The sequence below is a fragment of the Colletes latitarsis genome, chromosome 4 (assembly GCF_051014445.1).
Source record: "Colletes latitarsis isolate SP2378_abdomen chromosome 4, iyColLati1, whole genome shotgun sequence".
Lineage (NCBI taxonomy): Eukaryota > Metazoa > Arthropoda > Insecta > Hymenoptera > Colletidae > Colletes > Colletes latitarsis.
In genome coordinates, this window is record NC_135137.1 from 32,945,146 (window position 1) to 32,958,029 (window position 12,884).

A 12,884-nucleotide genomic window follows, 5' to 3' on the forward strand; every position below is an offset into this window, starting at 1 on the left:
ACATGAATATTTGGTTTCGCGGGTTTGCGTCATTCACATGATACGGAAAGTGTATAGAATTATTTTGTTGTTACAGTAATATACTTATCAACCTAATTTAGTGTTAAATAAATTGAAAAATACTATTATTTTCGTAAATGAGAATGAATAAATCAATTTTTATTGTTTTCTTCTTAAGTTTACTTATTGCCAAAGGTAAACAACATTTAAGTTAACATTGTACAAAAGGGTGTGGTTAATATTAGTTTACATGTTTACATCGTAACGTGTATCATATTTGCAGGAGAAAGCTTATACTGTTACAGATGTAACAGTAATCATCCTGGGTGTGGCACACCTTTAAATTGGTTATGGTATTGGGGTGAAACTTGTCCAGAATATGATGACAAGTGTGTAAAAATAATTGAAAGAAAAGGAGGTATATGTCATGTTATAGTATATTTAAATATTAAATAACAGTACATATACCTTGGTAGTTGATACAACTACATTACTAAATATTTTTCAGCTGAGACTATCATAACAAGAGAGTGTTTGAGCTCTGTTCGTAGTTTTAGAACAGACATTCCAGCTGATAGATATGAGGGTTGTAGACCTGCTACTAAGGATATTCGATTAGGACATTACGTAAATAATTCCATTCCACAATTAGATGTTCATAGAGATTATTATGACGAAGTAACATGGTGTTTTTGTTACTTTGATCATAGATGTAACAGTTCTACTACTATAACTGTTTCAGCTTTATTATTGCTCATAGGTATTGCAATACAAATTACTATTTAAAAAATTCACAGAACATCATAATATGATCTTTGAAATGTTCATATTCTTAGTTAACTCAGGTTTACATTTTTATCAAATTCAGTTTCATTAATTATCTATAACTGAAGCACAATGGAATTGAAGTGGTACTTCTGATTCTACTTTTTCTCTTAATATTTGTTACACTTGTATATAGTGTAAATAAGCACTTTGAATAAAAAATACAAGACAAAAAATAAATATAGAATACTAATAAAATTTTCATAAAAATTACAATAAAACTAATAATAATATGCTTTTTCATAATTTGTAATCTGAGTGTAATATGATCATTTCATAGAAACAGTATTTAACAGAGGTGTCTAGGTTACCGAAAATTCTAGATCAGGAAATTTTCTCGAGATCGAAACGAAATCTCGAAAATGCTTACAATTCTCGATGATATTCGAGAATCCGTAGAATCCTCAAAAAAATTATTACAAATTTTCTAAATTATAAAATGTGTTATGAAAATAATAGATCGAGGAAGTAACAAGTATAAAATCCATTATTTCAAATTTTCGTGAATTCTTTGGATCTGCCTCCCGAATATCTTCGAAAAGCCAGGATATTTTCAGAATCCCATACACTCTTGATATTTAAGTACCAAAAAGAATATTTAAAAAATATTAAGATCAAATAACACTAGATTCTATATGACTGTATAAAATATATATTCCGTCCAGAAGATCTAATTATAAATATAAAATATTGCTATTTTTACATTAACAAATAATGTCATAAACTCTATTAAAATATTTGAGTCTACTACATATTAATATAGGTTGGGGCATTTGAAATAGACTGTTCTAAATACCTAACCCTATATATGTATGTGTAATGTATTGTTTATATAGAGTAGACAAAAACATTATTGCCAAACATTACGACCATAGTTACATGATGAATTGCAGTAACAATTTCTACCTACTTTGTATTATTTTACTTAAACAATTGGTAAATAACCTAACATACCGAACTGCCGTCCATTGTTCGACAAATAAAATGATTTTTTAAATTTATACTAAATGCTAAACGTTAACTTTTATATTTTTTATTAAAAATTTGTAATTGCAATTTGTTATATGAATGTTTATAAACGATTGTCTTTTGCAATTTGTTCAGATTATTTATACCCTAATTTGCCCAGTTCCATCTTGTAGAAAATTTATTATATATACGTTTTATTTCGTTTAAAAATAACATATCTTCAAGATTCTCTTACGAATGAATTCAATCCTCCCTTCCCCTTCATTTCTTTGAGGTTTCAAAATAAATACAATTTATATATGAAGGAAATGGATGAGAAATGAAGTACAGACAATTATACAAAAACATTATTTATTACACAAAATTATAGGACAAACTAATCTTATTGAGTATGACATAGTACAAAAAAAAGCAGTTCCCTTAAAACAGTAAAGTACATACTTTTATAATACTTAAAGCATTATTTTTAAGCTTATAATTATAAAGGAACAATGTGAATGACATAGGAATAATGTATTTAACTATTCCTTGTATCAATATAAAATGAAAAGTGGTAATTATATCAATGAAAAATAAAATGATAGAATACTGTAAAAAGAAAGGAGACACTTATTTAATTTAAGTAAGTCTTAAGCTGCTTTCACAGTCTTCTCTTGTTGTCCTCTTTGTGGTGTAAGATTCCTTTGTACTTGCTTTTCTTCTTTTTGTTTTTCTATTGGTTTTGAGTCATCTCTTAAAGCAGGCTGTCCTGTAGCTTGAATTTTAATGATTCTTTCATTCTTTGCATCTGATTCAAGTTGTTTCCTTGGAGATGTGATGGTTAAGACTCCATCAGAAGATAATTTTGATTCTAATTGATCAATGTCACATTGTTCTGGTATGTGGTACTTTCGTACAAATTGCCTCGAGATCCAACCATGCTCATCCTGTTTCTCTTCGTGCTTGCCTTCAACAATTACATTTTTCCCCGAGACTTTTACAGTTACTTCTTCTGGAGCAAACTGTTGAACATCCAAAGTTACTTGGAATTTATCCTTATCAGCTTCGAGCGTAGATGTTCCATTGGATCTACGATTTAGGCTTCTATCATAGGGATGGTATCTTTGAAAACCACGACGACGAGGTTTGAGAATCAAAATATCATTTTCGTAAGGTGTCAATGCGGAAGACGGTAAATCCTCGGGTCTCAAAGACAATCCAAAATTTTGATCAAAGAGATGATGAGGCCTTTGCAAATCCTCCCACCAACTGGAGAATAACATAGGTAGCAGAGACATCGTTCTTCTTGTACTTGTTCAACCGTCGGCGTCAAAATGTAGCTTCTGTTAAAATAGGTGTATGACGAACTTGCTTAAAATGTTCGAATTTTTTCTCTATCTTTCTCTCTCTCTCCTGGAACTTTTGCTTTCTTCTTAATTTCTCAAATACTATTATAGTTTTGCACTTTAAACGCGGCAAAAGTTTCACGCTAACGAACGCTTTCGTCAACTGCTTCTTTGAATTTATCTGCAATGGCCGCTTTGCAAAGTATATATATTCATCACGCCTCGAGAATGTAGAGGGGGTACTAGTGATCGAACAGGCGTCTAGAACTATCCAGGAATCGAACTTTCGAGAAACAGTAAATACTAAAAGTAACTAGTAAGCAATTTCGAATATTTAGAATTCACAATGTTTGACTTCAGTGTAAATATTACATAAAAAGTGCTTTCAAACATGTTTTTTCGGATCAATGACTAAACAATGGCATGTATAGTTGCAAGGAATCATACGACTCGAATTTCGCGCCCTTTCTGAACAAAGTTAATTTAACCTTTAATCCACTTTCTTAAAATTATTTTGTTTTGATAAATGAAAAATATTCTTTCTCGAAAAAGAAGTTTTGTAATTCTGTATGTTTTCTAAAGCTTTCAAAGATTAAACAAAACAGATACAGTGCTAGAAATTTCGTTATGCAGAATTTGCTGGAAACGTATGTATGTAAGTACATTATATGCATACTTCAAAGATTTCAGTACAGAAAATATACATTTCAACAATTAATGTTTAAAAATAAAAGCATGCAAACGATTAAACTAAAAAAGAATAGCTTTTAAATTGTTCATAGTCGTTTTTTTAAGTAAAATTATATATACAATAATGTAAACACTATATGTTATTAAAACACAAATTATGGTTTCTTTTATATGTTCGAAATAGAATTGATTAAAAACGTATTACAAAGAGAATGAATACATACAATATGTGTCAACATATATCATATGTATGTAGGTCCTGCCAAAAAACATTTGTGTTGTCGTAAACCACTTAACCTAGCAATTATACGATATTTTTTTATGTATGTATATAAAATGGTCGACCTTGTTATATTTCATAATAACATTTGCCATACTTTCCATACTAGAAAATTCGTCGATAATTTTATTATACGTATATCAGTTTGTATGAAATGTTGTAATAGATATTGTGTATTAATTATTGCATATATATTTTTATTTTTACACAATACAAAAATGAAATATCTAACAATATTTAATTTTAATATTTTTATTAAGTATTTTATTGGTGGTACTAAACTTATTTTTGATAATAAAGAATAGAATAAAGGTTAGTTACTGCAAATCAAGCTTTTACAATCACAATTGTAATTTCACAAATTATGAAAATCATAGAATCATAGAAAGTAATGTCAGTCTTTCTAACATTACTGAAAGAAAAATATTTAGCGAAAATTTCAGAAAGTCAATAAAAGGCCAAAATTTCGACAAAACAATACTAACAGTACAGGAGGATACATTGAAAAATGTAAAATTTTACAAATACAAATAAATTTTTGCAATAAATATCCTGAAACTGCTTGTCAAAATATACAATTTTTGTAAATTTACAAATTTCGATGTGTTAGTTGCGTTTAGGGTACCTGTACATATACGTACATCTACATACAAAATCCACTCAATAATCGCTCGGTTCTAGAAGCCTCGAGAAACGTCGTGACATGCGCGAACCACGTATAAAAGCAGCCGGTAGACGCCGGGCGGCGATAGTTTGCCATAGCAACAGAGCAGTGAACATCGTGAATTCGTGCAAAGCTTCAGTGCGTTATCAAGCAAAATTGTGTTAATATCTCGATAACGTTATCAAATTAAATAACTGCAAAATGTCTTTGGGACCGTTGCTGTTCTCTGACTGGTGGGAGGATCTGGATCGTCCGCATCGTCTTATGGATCAGAATTTTGGTTTGGGTCTTCACCCTGAACAATTGTTAGCGCCAAACCGGCTGGAATTATACGTGCAACCACGAAGAAAACCTTCTTCGTACTACAGACCATGGGCTGATTGGCTTCGCACAAGTGAAGCAGGAGCTTCGACCGTCCAGGCGGACAAAGACAAGTTCCAGGTTGTGCTTGATGTCCAGCAGTTCGAGCCAGAGGAAATTGACGTCAAAGTCGTTGACAATTTTGTCGTCGTTACGGCAAATCACGAAGAGAAACGCGATGAACATGGCTGGATCTCGCGTAAATTTGTTAGGAAATATACGATTCCTGAACAATGCGACATTGATCAAGTTTCATCGAAGCTATCCTCTGATGGTGTACTTACTATCATTGCTCCGAGGAAGGATCAGCCAAAAATAGAAAATGAGAGAGTAATTAAAATCGAGCACACACGTAAACCGGCGCTTCGGCAGGCAAAGCCGGCGAAGCAACAGCAGCAGACACAAAACATGGAGGAAGAAGAAAAGAAATGAAGAAGTTCCATGAATATTTCTACCATTCATTCTATTCCTATATAAATATAATTACTGTTCATTGTTAGTGTTCATTTCCTGTCAGCATTTCTCATTATCAAAATCTATCGAATTTAGGCTTGAAGATTGCAAGTCATCCCCTTTATGTTAAAACCATGAACCTTAAGTAAACACATTCGTGTGTCAAGCGGAGTATAGTCATCATTAATTTTATGCTTGTAACATAAAGGGTAGGAGAAGGAGGGGAGCGATAGATGATAGATCGTAAAACTAAATGGTAGTGTTTTTATTTTATGCATTTATTTCAATAAAATTGTGAATATGTGTACGCTCACTATCTGCCAGTATTTAAGACTTGTGTACTTTTTTTTATTTTAAAGAATGTATAAATAAGTAAATAAACTATACGCATATGTAGTTAATTACCTTTCATTGAATTGTATCCTGAATGCTTTTTGTAACTATAAGATACAAATTTTTTTGATTTTTGATGTTATTAAGTATTTATTTCTTATTTTATTTTGCCATTAACCATTTATAATCATACCTTTAGCACACTGGGACTTTTCCAAAAGTAGCAATAACTACTGCAGATTTTCAAATTATTTAAACATTAAATTGCACAATAATTATTTCTTTAAATAAAAGTCGCAGTATTGCATGACTAATTTCTTACATAAACTTCGTAATCATATAGACCGATAGCTTAATACGTGACTCTCCATGGTGGTCACTGATAACCGACATTTTGAACTCGTATCGTGTTGTAAAATCATTTACAATGAAAGAACCTTAACACTTGTCAAATTGTAAATAATGTGATTATTATTCGAAATGCTGTAAAATAATTTGAACAAATATCCAAGGCAGTCAACGTATTAAGAATCATGTAGGTTATGTACGTTTCTTTAATCCTTTGCATTCAAAAGACATTAAAAATTTCTTATAAATGTAATACAAACTAATATAAGATAGAACAAAATAAATTTTGAGAACATACATCGCTGATTTTCATTGTTATATCTATTACTTCGAGCTAGCATTATGTTTACTATAAAATTATATCAAGTGCAAAGGGTTAAGACCATTTCCAGCAAATCCTATGAATTATTTCAAAATTGTTGGATATTTATACAAAGTGATATTGTAATATTTGCAAATCCAAGGTGACTTGTAAAATTTTGTCCGTCCTGATACATAAAATGTTCAATAATCCATACAATCATTCGTTACAGTTATACATGTGTATACTTTTATTTTGTCATACAGATGCATACAAAACAATTTGCATTAACCGTTCATTTCTAATGATTTTGATATTCTGTACAAGTAAAAAAGTGTCACCTATGGTTAATTTTAATTATGTGAACAAAAATCATAAAACGGAACATAACCTTAACGGAATAGCAGTTCAATTGAAAAGAAAAGCATTGTATATACGAAATAATCGAATAAAATTAAAAAAAGGTAATACACAAGAAAACATACGGTTTTTATAATTATTTTATTTAATAAAGGTTTGGTTACAAATATTTTTGCAATATATGAACAAAGTATAAATATTTACATGCATATGTATGTATTCTATGAAATAGAATGAACGATATGAAAACGATGAAAACACTAAATATTTTAAGAAATACAGAGGATTTTTCTATTGCCTCTGTTTTATTTTGCAAGGTTCGCCTTCTGCCTCTTGGTTTTCTACGTGTTCAATTTGAATTACTCTTTCTTTTTTGTTTTCGATCGATTCTGGTCTCCTTGGTGCTGTTACCGTTAAAACGCCGTCTGGTGTCAGAGTACTCGTCGTTTTTTCAGGGTCGCATTGTTCGGGTACTAAATATTTTCTGACAAAATGTCTGGAGATGATTCCATGGTCATCTTCCTTTTCTTCATGTTTTCCTGCAAAAATTATTATTTATCAATAAATTAAACTGCAACACGTGAAGCATTCGATACGGTAGAGTGTAAAATTAACATTTTCCCAGTTTAAAGAAAAATAAATTTTCGTCGAAAGAATATTGTTTTTGTTGTTTCCAATACTTTTATATATTGTAAATGGTTAAAAATGATTAATATTCAAGTAATTTGTGTTATTATAAGAATTAATGATCGTTAAAAGTGAAAGCGTCTCGAGAATCATAATATGGCGTCATATGAGAAACGTAGTTGCGATACAACTCTATGTTTTTTTCAATCGAGCTTATTACATATGTTTTTCTTGACAAATATGATACTTACCCTCGACAACAATGTAATCGTCAACGACTTTTACGTTTATTTCCTCAGGTTTAAACTGTTTCACATCAAGCGCTATGTGAAATTTATCTTTGTTATTTTTCACTATGGACATACCACTTTCATCTTCTTTCATGTATTCTTCCATCCATGGTTGGTAATAACTGTACGGAAATCTTTTGAATAATGGTCTGTCAAAAACTGAGGAAAAAAGTTGATCCGGTCGTAGCGATCTACCGAAATGTTGATCAATCAACCGGTGTGGTCGCTCTAATGTCTCCCACCAATGAGAAAATAATTTTGGAATCACTGTCATTCGTGATCTCATTTTTTAGTTTTTGTTTATGTTAATACAAGTTCGCGAAAATTTGTTAACTTTGCTAATAGCGCGTCAACGATGCAAACGTCTCGCTCGTCTGTTCTATACTGATGGGAGACGCTTTCTGCGCAGTCTTATATATATCTACATAACCATGACCATAGTTACTTATAGATGCGCAGAAGGTTCGAGTGCCGGTCGAACATTTCACGAAGATTCTCGATGATTCTTTGATTATTTTCTAGAACTTTTTAATAAAACCTTGGATAAAAATGTAATTATTGTGCAAAATTTGGCATCTTAAATTCCTTAAATTATAGGCTGCAATTAACAGCAATATAAGTCATATAATTTAAAGTTTGAATTCAATTGATACGATACTATTGTATTTTATTTTAAATACCTTCAATGAAACGATGATTACGTTAAGGATACATTCAAATTATACACACTGCAATGTATAATGTCTATATCTATTGCGTAAGATAGGTTCTTTAGGAATTAATGAATCAATTATACCTTATCTTACTAAAAGATTCAATGAAATTGCATCACTTGGTCATTAGATATACTCCAATGACATCGCGTTAGCAGTATTTTATATAGTATTACGATTAGACGACAGTATCGACATTGTTGTATCACACTTTCCTTATGCTTATTATAGCACATTTAATAATCATTTAATAAATAATACTTTAACATCTCGTTAAAATTTTACCAGTTTATACTTCAAAACGTTAGGGATACGTTTGCTACTATTTCGTACACGTACATATACAACACATATTGATGTGGCGTGTACGTGAAATCACGTCCTAGCCTAACGTCGCGTAACAATTACTCAAAAGTGTCTTGAGCATGGGATTCAATTCATTCTTCAATATTCTTTTCCTCTCTCTAACCTTAGTATACATCTGTAATCATTAGCAGTCCTTTGTGTAATATATCGTGTAAAAATGTGATTGTTCTCATTTTGAGAACAATATATGTATACATACTTGAGTTATCGAGATATAGAATGTATACTAATAAAAACTGGTGTTTCATTGTGAAATTTACACGTAATATATATCTGCCTACCAGTTTAAAATGAAACAACACGTTGTCCGTAAATAAGCTCCACATAATTATCATTAAAACGATATTCGCAGACGGACGCCAAAGAAAATAAACTTATCACTAATTATAGCTCATCACCAGAAATATGTTACACTGGTAAAAATTGTTTTGTACATTTACGTGGACAGTTTATATTAAACAGTTTTTATTATATTATTGATATCTCAAGGTTATTATATATAAGTTAATTTTTTACGATTACAGAATATTTAAACATTTAACAGTCTGCCTTGCTAATTAAGGTATAATTTATCCAAGGTTAATCCAAGGTCATCCAAGGTTTTTGTTAAGGTTCAACAATTTGTCGACGTTTCATAAACGTTACAGTTTGCATCTTCGAGGCCTGAGGCTCTGGTTTTAGTATTTCACTAGAATTATAAAAAAATCACGGTGAAAGTGATACGGCCACGTATAAGCATTTGTATGATAAGTAATGTATATGTGAGGGATTCATTTTAATAATGATCAATTAGGCGCAGACGCGAGATAAAGAATATTCTGACGTGTTCCGAAGAGTATCTAGAATTATCGAAATATTTCTAGAAGCAATAGGTTGATGCAATAGGTTGCAAAAAATCGAAAGTACTCGAAAGTTATAAGAAACATATTACATATGTCTTATAATTCAAATTTTCAATTATAAATATACGGTGATATTGTTTATTATTTTTAGAGGGCTTTTAAAATGCATTAGTACTAATTTAGACTAATGATAAGTAGTGGCATGGTATAATAACTACTTTTGTTAAAAACCCTGTAATTTGTTATATCGTACAAAGTAATTTTTCAAAATAGAAACTTAATTGCAACATTTTCCACGTTTCTAAAAAGATTGTTTTAGAATGTCAATTGAAATATTAAATTTACGTCATGATACGCTTACCAAAAATACATAAAACAACATATTTTCGATTCTGAACGTCAGAAAAATATACACGTCAATTTAAGCCGGAAAAACATTAACAATTTCAAAGTGAAACGAAGAATGATAGTAAATAAAGAAATCATAGTTGATACGTTTTCAAGTTAAATGAAAAACGTCAAATAAACATTGCAGTTAAAATTTAAAATGAAGACGAACATTTCATCATAAAAAGAAGACAACGATAGTGTACGAAATCTTGCTCTACAGCGAGTAATCTAACATGCTGCGAGAAAAGCGTGAAAAGGTAAACAATTCGCTCGCTTTGCAATTGGTCGGAATTTTGCGCAAGATACATCAAGAAAAAACAAACACGTTAATTAGTTATCGAAGTACGTTCGATTAGTTATCAACCAATGAGACAAACACGTCGGCTTTATTTTCGTTCATAGCCCAGAAACTTCTCGAAAGTCTACACTATACAGTCGACGTACTACCACTTTGAAGCCGTTCCACATAAATACCCGGCGCGGAGAGCGAAACTCCAGTTACATTTCAGACATCGAAGGCATCGAAGAAGTGCGTATTAACCGAGTATTTCATACCCAAGCACACGAGTGAAATTTTCGAGTACAAGAAAAGAAAGGAAACGTATATCTAGCTGTCGAGCAAAATTTCGTACACCATCGAATCTCAAGTGAACCGCAAAATGTCGCCAATGTTACCGTTGTTACTCTCCGCTTGGTGGGCGGAAATGGATCATCCGCACCGTATCATGGATCAAAATTTTGGATTGGGCCTTCACCCTGGCCAAGTGATGTTTCCTAGTACGATAGACAGATTCTACCCAGTGAGCAGATCAGCCCTTAACTTGTACTACAAACAATTGTCCGATATGATGCAATATGGCGATACTGGTACTGCGTCTGTCACGGCGGATAAAGACACTTTTAAGGTGATTCTCGATGTGCAACAATTTAAACCGGATGAAATATCCGTGAAACTTGTTGGTAAATTCGTCGTGGTGGAGGCGAAGCACGAAGAGAAGAGAGACGAACACGGCCTGATCTCGAGACAGTTTTCGAGAAGATATTTGCTACCCGAAGAAGCGATCACAGACCAGCTGTCATCGAACATCTCGTCCGATGGAATTTTGACGATCACAGCTCCGTTGAAACCATCCGAAGAAAAAGCAAATGAACGAACAATCAAGATCGTGCAAACGGGTAAACCTGCTATTCGCATGGACACCACGGAATCATCAACAACCTCTTCTAACGCTGCAAATCCGACCACCACCTCCCAGGAATCCAGTAACCGTGAAGAAACGACAGAAGCCACAGATCAACAGACACCTGAGAAATAAGACTTAATCTTCCATATTTCCATTATAATTTATATCTTGTTATTTTTGTTACACATTAAGAATTTTTATGTTTTATATGTATGATGTGAAACGCTTGTCAAGTCTAATAATGAAGCGTTAGTGTGTTTTTTTTTTACGACTTTTAATAAAAAGACTAAATTAACCAAATGTAATTCTTCCTCTGTCCTGCGCCAATGTCTAGTTGTAAGTAGATAGGAAATTTTGTATAGATGATGCAAATTTTTTGTTCCATTTATATTTTCTATAATGCTTAAAAGTATAAATGCAACTAATGAATCACTTTTTCGCTATAGTTTAACTTGAACAACAGTACCTTTGTGATAATGTTATCTTGTACTATTATTATATGTGCTATATGATTACGTGGTTTATATTTAACTTAATAGTATAATACATAACTGAATTGTTCGAGCATAACTCCGGCAGATAAAACATCAATATTTTCATTAACATAATTGTACTTCTATTCCATGACCGAACGTTATTCATATTCACATACAGGGTGTTCCGCCGTACCTGGGAAAAATTTTAATGAGAGATTCTAGAGGCCAAAATAAGACGAAAATCAAGGATTCTAATTTGTTGATTGAGGCTTCGTTAAAAAGTTATAGAAACATGTCCGGCCACGCAGTATATTTTCAGTAAAGAATTTTTTTTTCGAAAGTGGGTAGAATTTCGAGGGTATGTCTAATGACCAAAAATGATTATAATTGACCCTTGCAACCAAAAATAATTTTTTTTGAATGATTTGAAATTTTTTAATTTCGCCGAAAGATTTCGGCACCTATTTGAATTTTTTTCTCGAAAGTGCTTAGGATTTCGGGGATATGTCTATTTACCAAAAATGATTGTAATCGGCTCCAGGAACCGAAAATAATTTTTCCAAAACAATTTGAAATTTTTTTTTTCCGTCGAAAAATTTCACTACCTATTTGAATTTTTTTCTCGAAAGTGGGCAGAATTTCGGGGGTATGTCTATTCACGAAAAATGATTGTAATTGACCCCCGCAGCTAAAAATAATTTTTCTAGAACGATTTGAAATTTGTTTTTTTCGCCGAAAAATTTAGGCACCTACCCCCTGTCGATTTCTCTTAAAAATTAGATTTTGATTTTTAGTAATTTTATTTGACGCCCTACAGAAAAGTTGTGTAATACTTTTTTGTAGGTACTCATGAGCTCCACTTCAGAAAAAAGTTTCATTGAAATATATTCACTACTACAGGAGTTATGGTTGTTTGAAAATTAGACCATTTTTATTGGGTTTTTCTCAGTTTACGGGGTCAAGGATCAACTTTTCGAATATTTTTGGAATTTCTACATATTGTCCATCAAAATACGCGTTGTTTGCTTTTTTAAACATTAAAATCGTCCAATCCGTTCAGGAGTTATGACATTTTAAAGATTCGCATG

At 31.7% G+C, this 12,884-nt stretch overlaps 3 protein-coding genes and 1 pseudogene across 3 annotated transcripts; 3 read left to right on the forward strand and 1 right to left on the reverse strand.

The window, feature by feature from the left end:
- The first annotated feature begins 14 nt into the window (after nt 1-14).
- Nucleotides 15-1,920, forward strand: Crim (QVR superfamily protein crim). The gene is made up of 3 exons (XM_076764167.1): nt 15-195; nt 284-418; nt 509-1,920. Exons 1-3 carry the CDS (start codon nt 138-140, stop codon nt 784-786), a joined length of 471 nt encoding a protein of 156 aa, XP_076620282.1. The 5' UTR covers nt 15-137; the 3' UTR covers nt 787-1,920.
- Nucleotides 1,921-2,128: 208 nt separating this feature from the next.
- On the reverse strand, nt 2,129-8,223 carry LOC143341357 (uncharacterized). Its single transcript, XM_076764244.1, has 3 exons — nt 7,787-8,223; nt 7,207-7,447; nt 2,129-3,087 (listed from the first exon to the last, which is right to left on the reverse strand). The coding sequence occupies exons 1-3, from the start codon at nt 8,109-8,111 to the stop codon at nt 2,424-2,426; spliced, it is 1,230 nt and encodes a 409-aa protein (XP_076620359.1). The 5' UTR covers nt 8,112-8,223; the 3' UTR covers nt 2,129-2,423.
- On the forward strand, nt 4,818-5,967 carry LOC143341315 (protein lethal(2)essential for life). The gene has a single exon (XM_076764166.1). The coding sequence runs from the start codon at nt 4,955-4,957 to the stop codon at nt 5,543-5,545; it is 591 nt and encodes a 196-aa protein (XP_076620281.1). The 5' UTR covers nt 4,818-4,954; the 3' UTR covers nt 5,546-5,967.
- A 2,199-nt stretch (nt 8,224-10,422) lies between the features above and the next one.
- LOC143340807 (protein lethal(2)essential for life pseudogene) lies at nt 10,423-11,928 on the forward strand (annotated as a pseudogene).
- The last annotated feature ends 956 nt before the right edge of the window (nt 11,929-12,884 follow it).